The 21658-nt window shown below is 41.6% G+C and overlaps 2 protein-coding genes and 1 long non-coding RNA gene across 5 annotated transcripts; all 3 read right to left on the bottom strand.

The window, feature by feature from the left end:
- Nucleotides 1-225: 225 nt before the first annotated feature.
- On the bottom strand, nucleotides 226-5776 carry LOC118396440 (coiled-coil domain-containing protein 34-like). Of its 2 annotated transcripts, none has more exons than XM_052465481.1 (7): nucleotides 5617-5776; nucleotides 3050-3314; nucleotides 2630-2771; nucleotides 2337-2444; nucleotides 2039-2197; nucleotides 1528-1654; nucleotides 226-1339 (listed from the first exon to the last, which is right to left on the bottom strand). In XM_052465481.1, the coding sequence occupies exons 2-7, from the start codon at nucleotides 3304-3306 to the stop codon at nucleotides 1131-1133; spliced, it is 1002 nt and encodes a 333-aa protein (XP_052321441.1). In that variant the 5' UTR covers nucleotides 3307-3314; nucleotides 5617-5776; the 3' UTR covers nucleotides 226-1130. The 2 variants fall into 2 exon arrangements, with proteins under 2 accessions (XP_052321441.1, XP_052321442.1); XM_052465482.1 differs by lacking the exon at nucleotides 5617-5776 and adding an exon at nucleotides 5469-5610.
- A 1437-nt stretch (nucleotides 5777-7213) lies between these two features.
- Nucleotides 7214-11107, bottom strand: LOC118396444 (uncharacterized). Of its 2 annotated transcripts, none has more exons than XR_004828191.2 (5): nucleotides 11058-11107; nucleotides 10829-10940; nucleotides 8371-8553; nucleotides 8149-8257; nucleotides 7214-7790 (listed from the first exon to the last, which is right to left on the bottom strand). It is a non-coding gene; the product is annotated as an uncharacterized LOC118396444 (long non-coding RNA). The 2 variants fall into 2 exon arrangements; XR_004828190.2 differs by having other exon boundaries at nucleotides 8400-8553; nucleotides 11058-11106.
- Nucleotides 11108-15159: 4052 nt separating this feature from the next.
- On the bottom strand, nucleotides 15160-20850 carry LOC118396439 (tripartite motif-containing protein 16-like). Its single transcript, XM_035790654.2, has 6 exons — nucleotides 20116-20850; nucleotides 19246-19341; nucleotides 18906-19139; nucleotides 18641-18788; nucleotides 18392-18451; nucleotides 15160-16096 (listed from the first exon to the last, which is right to left on the bottom strand). Exons 1-6 carry the CDS (start codon nucleotides 20692-20694, stop codon nucleotides 15546-15548), a joined length of 1668 nt encoding a protein of 555 aa, XP_035646547.1. The 5' UTR covers nucleotides 20695-20850; the 3' UTR covers nucleotides 15160-15545.
- Nucleotides 20851-21658: the final 808 nt, after the last annotated feature.

Below are 21658 nucleotides of genomic sequence, written 5' to 3'. Positions count from 1 at the left end.
CCACTGACACCATATCTCCTATTATTGCCTTATCTACAGCTGTCTACTGATCAACTCATGTTATGTTAGCATTGTTTTTTTTACTGTGTCTGATAAATAGTTCAAGCATAAGAAATAACACTTGTCAGTCTCCCTCTTTGTCTGCTATCCATTTAGGTTGATAAATCTAAAATGAATTAAAATATCCAGCCCATAGCCATAATATAAATAGCCACAACTAAACAGTACAATAAACCATTTTTATTGACATCCCGAACTATGCAAAAAAATGTACATGTCATTAGAAAATTGTTTGTCAGTGAAAGTAACAGAATTTGTAGAAATATTTAGCTTCACATGAATCGTAAAATATTATTTGAGAATTAAGAACCTATACAAATCTGGCATCAAAAAAAACATACACTACCACAACGTGTATTTTCAATAAGAAATACATGAAAACACAAGTCAATGGACTAGTGCAACAGTCTACACAGTGCAGTCAGAAAGTATTCAGACCTGGACTTTTCCCACATTTTGTTACGTTACAGCCTTATTTTAAACTGGACTAAATACCGTTTTTCTTCATCAATCTACACACAATACCACACAGTGACAAAGCGAAAACAGGTTTTTAGAATTTATTGCAAATGTATTAAAACTTTAAAAAAAATCAGAAATACCTATACCATGGTTCACCAACTAGCAGCCCACAGGTGATTTTTATTATTGTTGGACATAAGACTGAAAACATCAGCAAATCAGCTCCAAGTTATTAGAATTTTAGCAATCTGTTTCAAAAGATTCACATGCATAAAAGAGAGATATACTGTTTGTGATCTAATTCAAATGTAAGCAAGGTTCGAAATTATCCAATTTTTTGGGGTCAAATGTTATATCGGTTTGGGCTTCTTGCGGTCAATTTGTAGTCTACAAATGATTTGTAATTATATTCCGGCCACCTGATCATCCACTCAAAAAAGTTGATGATCCCTGGTATGTACATTAGCATGGTCACCTCCCCTGTGTCCTCTCACAGTACCATAAAGCGCCTAAACACTGATCTAAGGTCAGTTTTGTGGTTTCCCCGGAGGTTAGATCTGAGGATAGTACTCTAGATCTGTGTCCAAGGTGAACCTCTACTGGAGCTGTCATCTCCTCTGCAGGCGAGCTGCCGAGCTTACAGTGTCTCTGAGTCTGAATGGGATGCTGGGGCTGTTCTGGTACTTGGGCTGACTTGGCCGTTTCCTATGGGAAGTCTTCTTCACTGGTGTTTTCTCTGGTGGCGGGACGTGGATGGGCTTCCATGGGATTGGGTTGTAGAAGCTGGGAGATGGGTACGTTACATTGTCATAGCCACCTGGGAGAAGACACAAAATACACTTACTTTACAAAATCAAAACTTGCTTTAAAATATACATGCACGACTGTACAACTACATGTGTGTGGCAATAAAACATCTTATTGTTACATTTTTTAAATTGACATTTTCCAGAAGGTGAATATGAGATTGAACAACCCTAAACCGGGTGAAGACCGTTATGTTACCTCGCGGGCAGCCGGGTGCATTGGCACTGGGTCGGCTCTTGTCCTGGGCACGAAGCCATTCCTTAAAGTTTTCCTCTGCTCTCTGTCTGCGCTCCCTCTCCTGAGCCTCTCTGCTGGCTGCCTCCTCCTGTTACAACACAATTGTCCCAATCTCAGCAGCTGAGCACCTCACAAATTATTTCCAGGGAAACCAAAGCAGTTGTGGTCAGAAAGGTTGAAACGCATGTTGAAATGGACATATACAGGAATTTGCCACATGAACTTGCATTCAGAGTAACAAACTACTGTATAATGCAATTACATGGTTTAGTTCTGTGTTGCTGAAGATTAGTTAGCAACGACAGAAAAGAGAGCACAGGAATATTTAGCAAATGGCTAATATGTCGATCTCTTCCAACAACTGTACTCTATGATAAGAGCAAAGCAACAAAACATTTCAGAGATTTTAATTTGTTTACCGTCCTGAATACATCTCTGAATACTTCCACAAGGCTACTGTGAAAGAACCTACCTTCGCTCTCCTCTCGCTCTCCATTTTCTCCAGGTTCTTCCTCCGTAGCCACTCTCTGTACTTCTCCTCTGCTTTCTGTTCAATCTCCCTCTGCTTCTGCTGCTGCCTCTGCATCTCCTTCTGCTCTTTGCTCTCCTTCAGCAATTTCTCCTGCTTCTCCTGGGGATGACAAACAATCACAAAAACATGACTTACCCCTTTAGGTGCAGATATAACGTATGCATGAGAAAGCATACAACTGCATTGTTCCTCTCTGGAACTTCGTTAATAACCGAGTCAAAAGAGGGGGGTTCTTAACCTGTTCTTTCTTCATCTGCAGCCACTCCTGGATCTTCTCCTCCACCACCATCTTCTTCTTCTGCTGCTCTCTCTCCTGTTCCTCATTCCTTTCCCTCAGTAGGCGCTCCTAACAAATAACACTTGTCAGCCCCACAGTCATACTCAATTGTTTCCATGTATAGACATTTGCAACCCTAATTTACAGAAAGGAAAATATAAAATGTTAGAAAAACATAAATGATCACGTTCTGACTCCAATGCTAACAGGAGTTGCCAAACAGAAGAAGAAACTAAAAAGATACGACTGCGCACCTCTTCTGCTTTATTTTCTATTCTGAGTCTCTCCTCTTTGGCTTTGCAGACCAGCCACCTCTCCCAGGCAGAGAGACATGCCTCTGGATCCTCCGCCTCAGTTACTGCTCTCCTCTCTGGGGGCTTCTGTTGTGGAGCATCTCTGAAACACACATGCTCAACTCTGAGCATAACTTTGTGCACAAACCCTACAGTTAAGCCTACTAGAGCTAATTCTGTGTACCCTTCATTCATACATTTTATTTTGGTCTGTGGCACTTCCATTGAAACAGTCTCATCAAATTGTTTAGCGTCATCAACCCTTTATAATTGCTTGTTGATGAGGGGACCCTAACTAAAGAGCATGTGGCGCGAACAAAAATGTTGCTGACTGTCTGCTGAATCCAGTTGGGTAACACTGCTCGTGTACACCAACCATACCTGATGGGTGAGAGGGGTCTGGCGTCATCACTCTGTGTGGCTGAGGTGTCTATCTGATGTACGTGGTGAGCTGCAGCCAGGTCCTCATCACTCTCATAGCTGTCATGGTAGATGGGGGAGAGCAGAGAGTAGGTGGAGTCGCCTGTTGAGTCATAGTCCACACTCTTGGATCGTTGCAGTTCCCTGCCGCTGTCCTGGTAAGTCTTTAGAGGAGTCGAGCTAAAACTCTTGGAGGCGGAGGCAGGAAAGCTTGACATCTTTCCCCCTGTTAGCATACAAACATGTGAATTTTTATTTTTTATTTTTTTTAAACGAGCACAAACCATTTTTAAAATGTATTTTGTGGATACTCACTCTAATGTCACTCTAGCAGTCACAAATAAGGAATGCAGACAGAGTTCAACAGGAGCAGCTATGTAGCGAGCATTATGACGAACGATCATTGTGATGAACAAGCATTATAATAAACACGCATGGGTACTAAACAGAACCCAAATCGGCTGCGCACGTGCGCCGTCGTGCATAAATGTATTTTGTCCCCCTACACCAAACGCGATCACGACATGCAGGTTAAAATATCAAAACAAACTCTGAACCAATGACATTAATTTGGGGACAGGTCAAAAAGCATTAAACATGTATGGCAATTTAGCTAGTTAGCTTGCACTTGCTAGCTAATTTGTCCTATTTAGCAAGCTTGCTGTTGCTAGCTAATTTGTCCTGGGATATAAACTACGGCCAACCGAATCGTTTCTAGTCATCTCTCCTCCTTCCAGGCCTTTTCATCTTTGAATTTATATGGGGATCGCATCTAAACTTTCATAGTATTACCATGACAACCGGCAACAAAGTTCATCTTTCAATCACCCACATGGGTATAACCAATGAGGAGATGGCACGTGGGTACCTGCTTCTATAAACCAATGAGGAGATGGGAGAGGCAGGACTTTCAGCGCGATCTGCTTCAGAAATAGGAATGACTTCTATTTTACATGCTGAACAGCCTGGACACGTCGCGTGCACGAGCGGAGCAAAATAAATGTGGAAATCCATGTTAGTCAATTATTGCACCCACACTGCTCGCGAGCGCCAAGGGCTAAAATAGAAGTCGTTCCTATTTCTGACACAGATCGCGCTGAAAGTCCTGCCTCTCCCATCTCCTCATTGGTTTATAGAAGCAGGTGATTGAAAGACAATTTTGTTGCCGGTTGTCGTGGTAATAGAATGATAGTTTAGTTGCGTTCACCATATAAGTTCAATGATGAAAAAGCCTGGAAAGAGGAGAGATGACTAGAAACGATTCGGTTTACCGTTTTATGTGTGGATTAATTTGTCGGAGTAGAGAACCTTGTGCAGTTCAGGTAAAATAACTCAATGTGTATATCCCAGGACTAATTAGCTAGCAACAGCAAGCTATCTAAATAGGACAAATTAGCTAGCAAGTGCAAGCTAACTAGCTAAATTGCCATACATGTTTAATGCTTTTCGACCTGTCCCCAAATTAATGTCATTGGTTCAGAGTTTGTTTTGATATTTTAACCTGCATGTCGTGATCGAGTTTGGTGTGGGGGGACAAAATACATTTATGCACGATAGCGCACGAGCGCAGCTGGTTTGGGTTCCGTGTTAGCCCTTGGCATCGCAGACGCTCGTTGGCGCGCGCGAGCAGTGTGGGTGCAATAATTTAATAACATGGATTTCTAATTTCTAAATTTATTTTGCGACGCTCTCGCACCTGACGTATCCGTTCTGGTCAGCATATAACGCCCATGAAGCTCCGATTCGAACCCCCATTCACCAGTTCTGCCAGCGTTATAACGTAAACATATGTTCGCTGATCACCATATATGGAGTTCCGCTAAGCAACTATCTTCATTTACTATCGTAGCGCCCAGTACGTACTTCCAAGAAAGGTCTAAATAAAATGTACAAGTAACCGGAAAATTCCTCTTCAGCACCTCCAATGTACTGTGTTGAGCTGTTGTAGACTTCTGACCTGTGCGTGGCAGTAATTATTGATTTCCATTGTCATTGTTGGAGGTGCGGAATAAAACATTGTTCAATTGCTTGTAAATGTTGTATTTAGACCTTTTTGGGAAGTACATACCAGCCGTAACGGGACTAAATTACGATAGTTGCTAAGCGAAACTCGATATTTCGTGATAAACGAACGTATTTTGACATTATAACGCTTGCAGAGTTGGTGAATGGGAGTTTGAACGGAGCGATCTGGGCGTTAGATACTGGTTCAAAGTAATCGTAGCTATTTGCAGGGCCCGAGCAGCCCTAGCAGACTGTTATTGCAGCTCAGATCAATTATGTTAAAAGGCCCAGACAGCTAGTTAATCCTCTGGCAATAACCTCCCTTGGCATTTGCCAGTTAACGCGATACGTAGCACTGTATGAAGTAGCTACTTACCTACAGACAGTTAGCAAATTAGCTAGTGACTAGCTTGTTTTCCAGCTAGCTAACGTTAGATTCTCATACAATTATGCTTGTCATTAGCAATGCAATAGCATCTAGCTCGACTATCCAATAAATATTTGGCTTATATTAATCTTTTTACCTAGGTCTTCACGCACCTCTTCCCTTCTGTTTACTTGGTTGTGATTGCAAACAACTTTATTTTCCCATGATACACCTCACAATCTCTCACCAATCACCAACGCGGAACGCGACGCTCCTTGTAGACGCTGAGCGGTATCCATGGTGACAACATGGAGAAGAGGGTCGTCACCGTCATGAAAGTCAGATTTGACTTGTAGTAGGTTAGAACTTCCGCAGCAAGCTAGGATAATTAAGTTAAGGGTTAGGTCTATCTAAAATGCAAAAAAAATATCTAATTTTAATTTGAAAAAAGCCGGATCACTTCTTGCCATGACTGTCATAACTATATAGTTAAATTCAAAGGGGCTTAATTGGTATGGGCAACATTGTTTACATTGCCAAAGCAAGTGAAATAAACAACAAAAAACAACAAAATAACAATTATAAATTTACAGTAAACATTGCACTCAAAAAGGTTTAAAGTAAAGACATTTCAAGTGTTATATTATCAGCAAGTGTTTTTAACAATGTGCAAATAGTTGTAGTACGAATAGTAGGAGAAGACAAGTAAACAGATTAATATTGGTTGTATTTACAATGTTTGTGCTCCACTGGTTGCCCTGTTTTCATGGCAACGGGTAAGTTACTTTCTAATGTAATCCATTAGTTACTAGTTACCTGTCCAAAATTGTAATCAGTAACATAACTTTTGAATTACCCAAACCCAGTAACGTAATCTTTCCCCTTAAGAGGCATTAGAAGAGAAACATGTAGGTTACCAATTGAACAACATCTATTGCAGGATAAATCAATGTTAAAGTTTACACAGCTGGCCAGATGCTAAATTACTTAATTAATTTACTTTATGGGTTGGTTATGTATAATATATAATATGATATATAATATGATGATGATGATATATAATATGATATATATATATATATATATATATAATATGATTAAATTCTATCTTTACATTAAAAACCAAAGTCTATCAGAATTCCAGTCATTCCAATAAATTCTTGGTCTTCAAGAATAGGACTTGGAAAAATGGAAGTATAGATTCGGCAAATTGTTTTACCTGAGCATGACCTCAAAACTAAGGACTTATTAGCCAGCCCTACTCTGTTGTTCATGGAGGACTGATTGGGCTCATTGATTTGAGTTGAAAATTAAATGCTGCGCTCATGGAATGGCATGCTTTGATCACTACTGAAGTGCTATTTACATGTGAAAAATTAACGCCATTTGCTGCATTTGCTATAAGCCTATTGTTGACCTTTAGTTGGTGACACTTTGACATGTTGATAATATGCAGCTGTTTAAAGGGCAGATCCAGACTAAACAATAATGAAACGGTCACCCCGTCTCTGTTTTGGTAAAAAAAACTGAGGGATGGGCCTGGAGAAATGTAACCACTCTCAGATTAATAGACAGAGCTATGGACTGACCATCCATGATATCAAAATGGTTGTTTTAACCATGTTATGAAGCTATACAGTGTTTGTTTACTTTTACAATGTTTAAAAACATTGGGGGAAAACACTGTCATATATTGGGTTCTCCCGGAGTGTGACAGTTGAAATAAGCTCATGAGGCATTTATAAGTTGTTTTAGAACACCTACTAATTCAAGGGTTTTTCTTTATTTTTACTATTTTCTACATTGTAGAATAATAGTGAAGACATCAAAACTATGAAATAACACATATGGAATCATGTAGTAATCAAAAAAGTGTTAAACAATTCAGAATATGTTTTGTATTTGAGAGTCTTCAAAGTAGCCACCCTTTGCCTTGATGACAGCTTTGCAGTCTTGCACCCTCTCCCCTGAGAACACCCTCAATTCGTCGGGGCATGGACTCTACAAGGTGACAAGTGTTCCACAGGGATGCTGGCCCATGTTGACACCAATGCTTCCCAAAGTTCTGTCAAGTTGACAGTATGTTCCTTGGGTGGTGGACCATTCTTGAAACACACAGGAAACTGTTGAGCGTGAAAAACCCAGCAGTGTTGTAGTTCCTTACACAAACTAGTGCATCTGGCACCTACTACCCCGTTCAAAGGCTGACTTCAAATTGCACTGTTCTATTTTTCTTCGTAGCCCCACACCTTTTCAATACTTAAATGCTGGACAGAGAGAGGGTTGCACATGCTGTGTTGGGATCCACATCCATGCTAGGACTGCAGGAGTCTGTGAAAGAGGTCATAGAAGATACTGGGCCAGTGCAGCGTGTGTGTGTGTGAGAGAAAGATGGGATGAGGGAAAGAGAGCAAGAGAGAGAAGAGAGAGAAGAGAGAGAGGGAGAAAGGGGAAGGTTGAGAGAGACCGAGGGAAGGAGATAGATAAAGAGGGACGGGGAAAGTCCTTGTAAAATACAAAGAGAGAGATAAATGCACACCTGTCGTAGAAGATGGATCAGATAATCAACAAAAAAATGATATGTATTTTTTAAAACTTTACTCAAAGTTTGAAGATGTATTGGTCCTAAAGGTGGAGGAAGGAGACAAGCATTCAAAGACAGGATGAGATGGGATGAATGAGTACTCACCCTGGTCAGTGAGCAGAGGCAGCAGGTCAGCTGAACTCACAGGCTGCAGGGTCATGGAGAGGTCCTGGACAAATGTGTCCATACTGACATCATCCTGCATTTGGACAATCTGCATAGAGAGAGGAAGGGAAGGAGGGAGAAATAGTCAGGGACAAAATGGAGAAGGGGAGAGCTCAGATCAATTGGAAAATATGATTATGAACAATAAGAAATGTTTTATACCAGACTGTGAGAAGAAATTAACTGTGTACTTATTTTGCAGCCTGGAGGTAATAGCCAATTTCACTGGGTAATGGTCCTGGGTCATCATGGCAATGCGGGTAAGCACCTCCCTATCTAGCTGTAAGTCGTCCATCCATCTACTTTGTGGATAGATTACTCAGTTCAGTCTCTCACACTCATGAGCTGAAAGGTGAAAACAACTTCAGAAAATTAAAAAAGAGCTTGATCCCCAGCCTTCTAGTACCTTTGAAGTAGAAAACACACAGAGAAACCAAGCCAGCACTTCTACCCAAGGGCTTTGTCAGGATGCGATCCAGCTCGCTGCCAGTTCGGTTGATTGCGTCAATGGTTGTGCCTGTTTTCAATCTTTCCGCAAGGTGGCTCAAACTCTCCGTGTTTGGTAAATGCTCAGTACAATGATCATGTGCTATCAAATTGGTCCTGATATTATTCCAGAAATTAACATCACTGCTCAAATGAGAGTATCTTTTTCCAAAAATGCGACAACAAAAACAAAAAAGCGCCATCAGCTCTACTTGAATACACAAGCCATGTCCGTGTAAGATGGTGCCGACAGATATGCTGAAAATGTGCAGTTATTTCTTTTTTTGTGTGTTTTTTTCTTACACTATTAACCTCCTGAAGAAGTTGTGTTATTACATACAACCGTAAATAACTATTGGTATTCAGAGCGGCGGTGACTCAACAGCATTACATCCAGGAATATAACTTTCCCGAGTTGGATCCTTTGTTCGTACCACTCAGAGCAATTTAACTTATTCCAGAGGCTGCTCCAAAACACTGCTGGCGGAGAAGAGGTATTTGGAGTGGACTCCTAGTCCTACTCAGGAGGCGTGCACACCATCCACCACTTCTGAGTATATTACTCGCTAATGTTCAGTCTCTGGATAATAAAGTAGACAAGCTCTGGGCGAGGATCTCCTTCCAGAGAGACATCGGGGATCGAAACATACTCTGTTTCCCGGAAACATGGCTCTCTCGGGATATACTGTCCCCGTCCATACAGACATCTGGGTTCTCAGTACATCGCACAGAAAGGAATAAATAACTCTCAGGGAAGAAGAAAGCCAGGGGTGTATGTTTCATGATTAACTACTCATGGTGTGATTGTGATAACATACAGAAACTCAAGTCATTTTCTTCACCGACCGAGAATACCTCAAACAAATGCCGACCGTACTATCTCCCAAGAGAATTCTCTTCGGTTATAGTCACAGCCCTGTATTTTCCCCCTCAAGCCGATAACACGACGGCCCTCAAATAACTACACTGGCCTTTATGCAAACTGGTAACCACATATCCTGAGGCTGCATTTATTGTAGCTGGGGATTGAAACAAAGTAAATTTGAGGAAAATACTACCGAAGTTCTACCAACACATTGACTGTAGTACTCGCCCTGGTAAAACATTGGACAACTGCTACTCAACTTTTCTAAATGCATAGGCCCTCCCTTTGGCAAATCTGATCAAGACTCCATTTTATTCCTCCCTTCCTATAGGCAGAAACTCAAACAGGAAGTACCCATGCTAAGGTATATTCAATGCTGGTCTGACCAATCGGAATCCATACTTCAATATTGTTTTGATCACACGGACTGGGATATTTTCCAGGTAGCCTCTGAAAATAACATTGATGAATACACAGATACAGTGACTGAGTTCATCAGGAAGTGTATAGGAGATGTTGTACCCACTGTGACTATTAAAACCTACCCAAACCAGAAACCATGGATAGATGGCAGCATTCGTGCAAAACTGAAAGTGCGAACCACCGCATTTAACCATGGCAAGGTGACTGGGAATATGGCCGAACACAAACAGTGTAGTTATTCCCTCCGTAAGGCAATCACAGGCAAAACATCAGTACAGAGACAAAGTGAAGTCGCAATTCAATGGTTCAGACACAAGACGTATGCGGCAGGATCTACAGACAATCACAGACTACAAAGGGAAAACCACAGAAATCTAACTTCCAAACAAGCTAAACACCTTCTTCGCCCGCTTTGAGGATAACACAGTGCCACCGACGCAGCCCGCTATCAAGGACTGTGGGCTCTCCTTCTCCGTGGCCGATGTGAGTAAGACATTTAAACGTGTTAACCCTCGCAAGGCTGTTGGCACAGACGGCATCCAAAGTCGCATCCTCAGAGAATGCGCACTCCAGCTGGCTGTAGTGTTTACGGACATATTACATCTCTCCCTGTCACAGGGTCTGTGGTTTTTGACTATTGTTTCTTCAGGTTTCTATTGGAGGGCACCATTACCCTGTCTTCTAGTTTCCAGGTTACCCTGATTAATGGTTATTGAATTCACCTGGTTGCCTTGTATTTAGGTTCCTCTGTTGGCCTGGATCCTTGCTTAGGTCTCGTGTTTTTCTTAGTGTGCCCTTGTGCGGTTGCTTTGTTATGACTAAGTAAAGTTATGGATTTACCCTTACCTCTGCCTGCTGTGTTTCTCTGCGCCTGGGTTCGAGTTGGTACTAGCATTATTGTCACACTCCCTATCCCAGTCTGCTGTCCGCACTTGCTTCAAGATGTCCACCATTGTTCCTGGACCCAAAAAAGCAAAGGTAATTGAATTAAATGACTATCGCCCCATAGCACTCACTTCTGTCATTATGAAGTGCTTTGAGAGGCAAGTTAAGGATCATATCACCTCTACCTTACCTGACAACCTAAACCAGGGGTGGACAACTCCAGTCCTCGAGGGCCTGATTGGTGTCACACTTTTATTCCATCCCGAGCAAACACAGCTGATTCATCAAATTGCATTCTAAACTGAAGATCATGATTAGGTGATTATTGGAGTCAGGTGTGTTAGCTGGGGAAAAACTGTAAGACCAATCAGGCCCTCGAGGACTGTAATTGCCCAACCCTGCCCTAGACCCTCTTCAATTTGCTTACCGCCCCAATAGATCCACAGATGATGCAATCTCCATCACACTGCACACTGCCCTATCCCATCTGGACAAGAGGAATACCTATGTAAGAATGCTGCCCTGTGCAACTGGGTCCTGGACTTTCTGACGGGCCGCCCAGAGGTGGTGAAGGAAGGAAACAACACTTCCACTTTGCTGATCCTCAACATAGGGGCCCCACAAGAGTGCGTGCTCAGCCCCCTCCTGTACTCCGTGTTCACCCATGACTGTGTGGCCACGCACGACTCCAACTCAATCATCAAGTTTGCAGATGACACAACAGTAGTAGGCCTGATTTCCAACAATGTCAGAGAGTTACACGGTTATCAAAAGCTCACGCCAGGGTTAAGCCTACACCAAACACAGCCCTTATTTTAAGTGTTTCTAAAATCCCCTCTGGGAAAAATTAATGGTGGAAAAATTATTGGAACCATTTCCCTATTATACCGCTAGGTTTTATGGATATTATGACTAATACCGTGATACAGGGAAACAGGGAAACACAAGTACTTCTTACCTCTTCACTATTCATGTTAATAAATTAGTCTGCCAATTTAAACTAAGCAAACTGCTAAATCGTTCAGTTTACATCTTGCCTAGGCTACTGTAGGCTATCTGAAATTAGATGTAGGCCTATCAGGGGCTATAGGCTACCTGTATCTAGCTAAGATTCTAATTAAGCAAAGTTTAATCAGTTATCATAAACCAAGATTTTAGTCTATAGCCTATGTAAATTTGTCCTTGTGTAATTGTGAATTTGTCTCCCAGTGTCTGTTGGAAAGCCGACTGAACCATGTTTTCCTCTAGGATTCTGCATGTGCTTTACTCTATTCTACTTATTTTTATCCTAAAAAAAACTTCCTAGTCCTTACTGATGATTAGCATATCCATAACATGATGTAGCCACCAACATGCTTGAAAATATGAAGAATGGTACTCAGTTTTTGATTTGCCACAAACATTAGGATACCTTGTCAGTTGCACAACTGAATGCATTCAACCGAAATGTGTCTTCTGCATTTAAACCAACCCCTCTAAATCAGAGAGGTGCAGGGGCTGCCTTAATCAACATCCGTGGCGCCCAAGGAGTAGTTGTTGCTGGGGGTTGACTACCTTGCTTATGGGCAAAATGGGAGTTTTTGTCACCTTGCCGGCTTGGTAATTAGATTCAGCGACCTTTCAGTTACTGGCCCAATGCTATAAACCACTAGGCTACCTGCCACCCATACACTTTGTATTCAGGATAAAAAGTGATTTTCTTTGACACATTTTTTGCAGTATTACTTTAGTGCCGTATTGCAAACATGATGCACGTTTTGGAATATTTTTATTATGTACAGGCTTCCTTCTTTTCACTCTTGTCATTGATGCTAGTATTGTGGAGTAATGTTGATTAATTTCTTCAAAAGACAATCAGGTCTATACAATTATCAAACGTATATATTGGTAATAGAAAGGAAACACAGACTCCTTTTTTAACTATTAGGATTCTCCTTTAGTAGTACAATTGTATGGCAGAAGTTGGTAGAGTACGGTATATGATAGCTCTCCCCAGGTTCTGCGAGGCATCTAAGACCTCCTGCAACTTATATAGTTATAGGTTCATAACAAGGTGACATTTCACAACAGAGAAGTCTAAGCATCTTCTGCCAAGTGGCGGTTTCCATCAGACCTGTGGTGGCCTCGGTGGCCTTGTGTTCTCAGAAAACCAGTCGGATTCTCAGAACGTCAGACAGTCACGGTGGGACCCAGACAGGAGGAGTATGAGCTTAGGCGGTTTCCGCCATCTGATAGTGTCTGCAGGGCATATCACTCAAGTCAGGTTTTAACACACACAGAGGTCTTCTGAGAGGAGACCTTACAGTTCATCATAACACAATTTATTAACCCTTTAAAAGATATGAGGCCTTGGTTTAACCCCTTCAGTAACTACAATATTTTTGATCCATCCTCAATTATCTCCTGTCACAGCCATTAAACTGGTGAAATTCCTGAGCGGTTTCCTTCTTCTCCGGCAACTGAGTTAGGATGGACACCTGTATATCTTTGTAGTGACTGTGTGTAATCCAAAGTGTAGTTAATAATGCTCAAATAATGCTTCACCATGCTCAAAGGGTTATTAATTCAAATTTTAAAAAATTAATTCTTTGCGAACCATTGGAAAACCTCCCTGGTCTTTGTGGTTGAATCTGTGCTTGAAATTCACTGCTTGACTGAGGGATAATTGTATGTGTGGGGTAGATTGGGCAGTTAAACATTATTATTTCATACAGAATAAGCCCATGCAACATATGTGACTTGTTATGCACATTTATATTCCTGAACTTATTTAGACTTGCCATAACAAAAGTGTTGAATACTCATTGACTCAAGGATATTCTTTTTTTTCTCTTTCTACATTTTTTCAAACATAATTCCACACATTATGGGGAATTGTGTGTAGATCAGTGACACAAAATATAAATGTAATCATTTTTAAATTGAGTCTGTTACACAACAAACTGTGGAAAAAGTCGAGGCGTGTGAATACATTCTGAAGACATTGTATATTTATCATTTGTGAGTGTGTGATATGGGGGTTGACCGTCTATACTCGGTTGCCTTTGCATTACCACTCAAATTAACCCATGGTGAAAGTTGATGGGAGATTGTGGGGGGTACCTGAAAAAGAGCTGGTTGGATAGAGAGTCATTTCATGCTAATTTATTAAATTATGCCCATGTGTATATGCAAATTAGTTATTTTCAAACGTTATTATTCTATCAATATGACAGAACATATAAAAGGGCCATAACGTTGGCATGTATTTTTGATATTTGACATTCAGTCCCACCAATTTCTGAATTCCACTGATTTTCTGTCTCTCATAGAATTATTTGCTATAATGCAGTCAATATTTGACAGATTTTTTTTTTTCATTAAAAATGGTTAAGTATCTTACTCCATTATGCAGCTGTTACAATTTTCAGAACTGTATTTCGGACCTTTTTTTATCCATTTTGACGAGCGTTTCTGATGTTGATAGGGGGTCTGTCTGCATTAAGGTGATTCATTTCTATAGCCAATAAAATATAGCCTGTCCAACTTCAGGTAACCTCTACCCAAACACACTGCATTAAGGGAATCTGAAGCATTTCTTCTTCACATTCATGGCCATAAATACTCTGGTGTCCTGGTGGATATCTTACTTTTACAATATGAGAACCTCTCTTCAGCAGTCTGTCAAATTTGAGAATTCCTTTGACCCCGTGTAACATCATTTAAATGGCTATCAATCTAGTCATTGCAAAGGAGATGACGAGAGTTCTTTCAGTCAAGATTCAGTAATTTTGTGATCATAGAAGTGAATGTTCATTACATTCATGTTGCATTGTTATTATGGATAAATAGTGATTGCTGGGTCTAATTTCACTCTGCCAGTAATGGAGACAACATTGAGAGAAAAATAAACATTTACAGATATAAGCCAAACTCATCTTTGGTATAAGGCTTAGGGGCAATTTAGACCTGTAAAAAAAAAATAACTTTAGTAACAGGGGCTCATTAACATATTTCCCAGGGTTCTGTTGATGGCGCCTTCCACTATTAGTGCGGTTTCTGTATCAGTGGAGTATGATTTATGGGCCCTTCTATGGAGGAGCCTTCTATAAAGCTACAGTGTAATAATGGATAATCATATTGGAAAACAAATTATCTGTGTAGAAACAAAGCCTTGGTTCTATGAACTAATTGGACAGTAAAGGAAGAGTTTCCTTCTCCTTTTCCTGTTTGTGCTGCGGTATAAGGTACCAGGTCTGGCGAGAAGAGGGCAGAAGTGATGTCACTGGACAGAATAGAGACAGACAACTCCCAACAAAATCACTCTCACTTTTAATGAACTAATATAGTAGAGTAGTGCATAGTATACATGCATTACTATATGGTAAGGCAGAGTTATGGCTAGTTATGGTTAGAAGAGTACAACGTGACCGATATACTACCCTACTTACATCGCAAAGTCTAAACACATTGTCTTATGGTTGGCATTGAATATGTTGAACAGCAGCTGAACTTATTGTTCGCTGTACACATAGGGAGTATGATTGATGACAATCAACGCAGCTTTTTCAAAGTTTCCAAAAAGTACACAAATAACCATCCCACTTTACAATGTGTTCCTGATACTTTTCTATTTCCACAGTAGTTCCATAGGGAAGTACTGTAATCTAGGTTCATATTTTACACCGTACATATTAAGTTAGTTACTACTCAAAAATGGTGTCAGTATCCTCACAGATGAACCAACCCCAAACCCAGGGTAGAGGGGCCGAGTGAACGTGGTCTTGACTCCGTGGAGGAGGGTCATGGAGTCTGAGACAGTCACGCTGTAAAAGGACAGAGTTCCTGCCCCGTGGTCCAGGTACACTCCGACTCTGGAGTCTGAGCGGATGGCGGGGATAGAAGTCTCTCTACCATTATGGTAGAAACAGCATCTAGTTGCAGAGCAGTACAACCTCCAGGACTGGTCATTAGCACCAAACAAACACTCATGACCACTTCCTCTCCTGCTGATCCCTTTATATGAGACGGCTACATCAACCTCCACCCCGGTCCACTCTACCTCCCAGTAGCAGGGTTCAGACACACTCCAGACACCCTCTTTACACAACACCTGTTTCCAGTGGCTAAATCTATGTTCATGGTTGGGATAGGTCTGGATCTTATGACTCCTGGTCACCTTTCTGTTCCCCTCAGACAGACACAGGAGTTTATTTGCTGTGTTGGGATCCAATGTCAGCGGGCAGCAGTCTAGGAAGAGGAAAAATAGTGTAAAATTATTATTTGTATTTTTTTAAAGACCCTGTGAATTTAAGGGTATTTTATTGATAAGCCAGTCAACCAATCTCTGCTCCCATATATTGGCCAATCACCTTCTTGGCGCTCTTCCCTTGGGTGTTAGGGGAGTTTTATTTTCTCAAAAAGAGCAGGGCATGAGCATACAGGAGAAGAGATGACCTAGTCAAGTTGATAAGTGCATCCACTAAACTCTGAGTAGGCTTAGTGTTTGAATAATGTTTGCAATGCTAACATATTCATGCTACCATTTGGTTTTCGCCTTCTATTCATTGCTTAATAAATGTTAATGTAGAAATGTTTTTCTTTCTGAACTCTAGTTTTAACTATGCTTTGTTGAAAGTAAAACCGTTTCTGGGGGGGAACAAAAACAGTGACTTTGGAGGTGACTACAGGTATTTGAATAAAGATCTGAGAAAGCAACTACTTTTTCAAACTATTTGAATACAGATCTCAGGAAGTTACTACTTTTCTGAAACTATTTGATTGGCTGCCCTCAACTAATGGCATGGCTGCATCTGGAACTGCATGTTGAAGATGGAAATAGAATGAGTAGAGCACACACACAATCTACTATACTATTCCAAGACATGCATCTGTTGGTCACAGATACTGTACCTTTAAAACAAAAAGGTAGGTGTGGATCAGAATACCCGTTGGTAACTGGTGTGACCACCATTTGCCTCATGCAGCATGACATCTCCTTCGCATAGAGTTGATCATACTGTTGATTGTGGAATGTTGTCCCACTCCTCTTCAAATGGCTTTGCGAAATTTGCTGGATATTGGCAGAAAATGGAACGCGCTGTCGTACACGTTGATCCAGAGCATCCTAAACATGCTCAATGGGTGACATGTCTGGTGAGTGTGCAGGCCATGGAAGAACTGGGACATTTTCAGCTCCCAGGAATTGAGTACAGATTCTTGCGACATGGGGCCGTGCATTATCATGCTGAAACATGAGGTGATGACAGTGGATGAATTGCAGGACAATGGGCCTCAGGATCTCATCATGGTATCTCTGTGCATTAAAATTGCAGTCGATCAAATGCAATTGTGTTAATTTTCCGTAGCTTATGCCTGCCCATACCATAACCCCACCGCCACCACGGGGCACTCTGTTCACAATGTTGACATCAGCAAACCGCTCACCCACGTGCTCTGCAGTTGTGAGGACGGTTGGACGTACTGGAAAATTCTTTAATAAAGCGATTTTGGAGGCAGACTTATGGCAAAGAAATGAACATAAAAACATTCTGGTAACAGCGCTGGTGGACATTCCTGCATTCAGCATGCCAATTACACTCCCTCAAAAGTTGGGACATCTCACCAAGAGGGACGTAAACAGATTTGTGCACATTTTAGAAAGCTTTTTTGTGCGTATGGAACATTTCTAGGATCGAATATTTCAGCTCATGAAACATGGGACCAACACTTTACATGTTACGTTTATATTTTTGTTCAGTGTATACACACACAGTACCAGTCAAAAGTTGATACACCTACTCATTCAAGGGTTTCTTTATTTTTTAACCAAAAAGGTATTAAACAAATCAAATAGCCACCCTTTGCCTTGATGACAGCTTTGCACACTCTTGGCATTCTCTCAACCAGCTTCATGAGGAATGATTTTCCAACAGTCTTGAAGGAGTTCCAACATATGCTGAGCACTTGTTGGCTGCTTTTCCTTCACTCTGCGGTCCAACTCATCCCAAACCATCTCAATTGGGTTGAGGTCAGATGATTGTGGAGGCCAGGTCATCTGATGCAGCACTCTAGTACTCTTCTTAGTCAAATAGCCCTTACACAGCCTGGAGGTGTGTTGGGTCATTGTCATGCATGCATGTATGGGCCTCGTTTTACCCTAATACAAGGGCCTGAAACTCATACAATCCACATCAATTTGAACCAAATCCACATCCATCATTATCATATTTCCCAGCATGCTCTATATAAACCATATTCAACTACCTCAAGTATTTGTAAAGTTGGTTATCTTCAAATACACTACAAAATAAAACTATTTTCTGCCCAGGTCTGGTTGGTGAGAAACATTTTAAGCATCTGTTTGGTTCTTATTGGACCACCTGTGGTGGGTCAGATCCCTAACAGTCAGTGTTGTATAGCAGTCAGTGCTGTATGAGTATATAGCAAGTGAGGTCTCAGAAGCTGACCACTCAGAATGGTTCCAGCTACCTGCTTTTTTTACAAAGTGAGTGAACATGCACTGTGCGCATGTGCTTTACTTACATTCTAAGAACTCCTCTCTGGTCTTGGGCACAGAAGGGCGAATGTTTGGAACTTTAGTCACTATAGGACACAGGCACAACCATCATTAGGAGGTATGCAACAAGTTTCAGGAGGGCAACGTCACTCAGCGATGCTAACCTAGCCATCAACGGTACAAACACCGCAAATCATACTGCATGCATCTCTACAGGAGACACAATAGCAAACATACAAGAGCACTTATGAGCTCGAAATATGCCTTCTACCAACCTTTCCCGTATATTCTGTCCATTTCCTCCTTGCAGATGTCTTGTAGTCGCTCTTTCAGTTCAGTGACAAATTTCGTCACGTGCTCAAAGGTGACAATGATGCTGGGTGTGCCCTCAGATCCAAGAGGGACACAGAGAGACTGGAAATGCTACGACATTGAGAAAGGCTACGGTTACGTTATTTCAGCACATTTCACTTGTGAAAGAGTTCTAGACCTAGTCATTGAAAAGTCATTTGTGAGTGACATTTAAGTTAGAGATGTCACCTGGAGGAAATGGATGTGATCTTCTGTGTGTGACAGGTGCTTTAGCTCAGCATCTCTCCTCCTCAGTCCAGCGACCTCTTGCTCCAGTTGCTTCAGATGCCTTTTAGCTCGACTCACTTGAGCCTTCTCTTGGGCACTGATCAGCTCCTTCACCTCAGAGCGCCTTTTCTCAACAGAGTGGATGAGCTCAGTCAAGGTCCTCTCGCTGTCAAACAATTCCGCTTGTGCAGAGCGCTGTTGGGACACAGAAGAGGGGATCCATTTCAACCACCCTATTCACTTAGCTTTCATCGGGACCCCAGACTGCCGCGAGTGTAATTAAAATGTTCCCAACGCTCACCTTCAATGAGTCCACAGCCTGTCTCAGCTCCTGCATCTCCTTCTCTCTCTCCCGGATTCTCTGCTGGGATTTCAGATTATTTCCCCCCAACTGCTTCTGCAGAGAATATTATTATTTGCATAAAACAAATAGCTTACTATCAAGGTAGGCCACTGTGCATCTGACAAGATACCCAGAAAACAAAATGTTGAAAAGGCGTTTTTTTGTCTGACGTTGAAGCCATCTACACGTTTAGTTCTGAAGGAACCGGTTCAAGGAAACGGAACCTGAAAAGACCGATATTTTTCAAGGAATCGAAACAGAACCGGGCCAAAGTGATCTCTCGTGTTCCCGGAAGTGGAACCGTTATTTTCACATCTTGAGAGCAGCATAATGTTATTTTTTGTTTCTAATGTCTAGTATATAATGCTGTAATTCAGTGAAATGTATGATGCTAGTAATGGCAAAAGCACATTTCTATTCACGCCATGATGTTCAGCGCTTCAAGCCAAGCCCCTTTCGTGTCCACACCTCTCTGGCTCTCAAACCCCCTTGAAATTTGAGCTGCATCTCGCTCTCAAACATCTGACTCATCAAGCGTGCAACCACTAGTTTAACGGACTGAAAACTATTGTCCCCTCAAATGGGTTGGGCGTCACACTGATTGGATGATCCCTTTCCAAATTGAACTTCATCATTCTGTTTTGTATGAGGAACCAGGGACATCGACCTACCAGATGAAGCATGTTAAAAACAGGTTATGTCCAAATATTTTTGCGAGTTAAAATGTCTCTACTCCGCTTCTTACGCATATTCTCACTAGCTGGTCTGGATGCCAGGCTAAAAGAGATGAACAAATGTATTGTGTGATTTGACTGTTCTCATCTTTACCTGTTTTTCAGTCCTTTCTTCTGCAGCGGCGACTATATCATGGCCTTTATGATCATCAATCACACACAGCAGACAGATACATTGCTGATCGGTACGACAGTAAACCTCCAGCAGTTTGTCATGGCGAGTGCAAATCTTCTCCTGTAGTCGAGTAGCATCAATCAACTTGTGTTTTTTTCCTTGGTTGAGGTCATTGTGAAGTTTTAGGTGAGTCGCACAGTAAGAGGCAAGACACAGCAGACAGGACTTGACAGCTTTGAGCTTTCTCCCAGCGCAGATGTCACACCCCACATCTAAAGGTCCAGCATAACAGTAAGCAGGAGGAGCAGCTTGTCCTGTCATCTTCAGTTTCTCCACCAATTCGTTCAGTAGAGTATTTTTCCCCAGAACAGGTCTTGGGGTGAAGGTCTGCCTGCACTGGGGACAGCTGTAGACACCTTTCCCATCATCCTGATCCCAGCTTTCTTTAATGCAGCCCATACAGTAACTGTGTCCACAGGCAGTAGTCACTGGATCCTTCAGTGGATCCAGACAGATTGAACAGGTAATCAAATCCTTATCAAAAACAGCTTCTGCCATGGTGAAACACACCCTATCAGACTGAGCGGCAGAGTCAGAGAGAGATACTTGTTTCCCGGTTTAATGGTTTGTTCTGAGCAGTAGGTGTGGCTTCCACTGAATTCGAAACTTGGCTTTTGGCCTGGATCTGTGATCCATAAAATCAGTGTCTGGCCAGCAGAGGGCATCAGAATCCCTATTCGTCAAGTACAGTACATTGACTTGGTGAGTAGGCGCTGCCAGCAATAGACAGTGTACTAACAGAATATAGACACAGTCAACATACTTACAGTAAACATAACATTCTGGAGTAGATGATTTACAGTGAGGATATACAATTTATAGAGGGGATATGCAGAGGAAAGGATGCTGCCTTAACAAATATATACAGTGCATATAGTCTAGTGCAAACGCAGTATACTGCAGGTTATTGATGGCAAGGTGCAGTGTTCGGCTCAAATACAAAGTCTCTTAATCCCCATGATATGAGGTCTGTCAGAAGTTTCAATTAGAACCTGACCAATACATCGCATCACCGACAATCGGCCTATATCGGCATTTTTAACGCTATATCTGATCTGAACAGCTTGTGGCCATTCTCATGTCATTCTTGTCACAATGTAAGAAATCAACATTGACTCACAACCAGCAAATAAATTCTGATGAAGGGTCAAATTGATGTAAAATCATTCATCTGTGTCGCATTAAGATCATCAGCGTGCTGAAGTATTTTCATTACAACCACAGATAATTGTCTTCTCAGAATGATCACCTGGTATTAATCTAACCCTTTTCAAATGTGGCAAGGGAGCACGTTTTATTCTGTTCTGGACACATCTCCCCAATAGCTAAAACCCCATAACTTCTGTGCATGTGCTACGGAACAACGCTCAGCTGGTTTCGGAAATCCCATATCTATGGCTGGAACATTGGTCCACTGTGGGAGGCAACCCGTCTGATGCTCCGCCTCTTCTAAAAGTTACAT

Source organism: Oncorhynchus keta, chromosome 17, assembly GCF_023373465.1.
Source record: "Oncorhynchus keta strain PuntledgeMale-10-30-2019 chromosome 17, Oket_V2, whole genome shotgun sequence".
In the NCBI taxonomy this organism is placed as follows: Eukaryota; Metazoa; Chordata; class Actinopteri; order Salmoniformes; family Salmonidae; genus Oncorhynchus; species Oncorhynchus keta.
The sequence above is the reverse complement of the archived record's forward strand: the minus strand, read 5'-3'. Positions and strand labels throughout refer to the sequence as shown.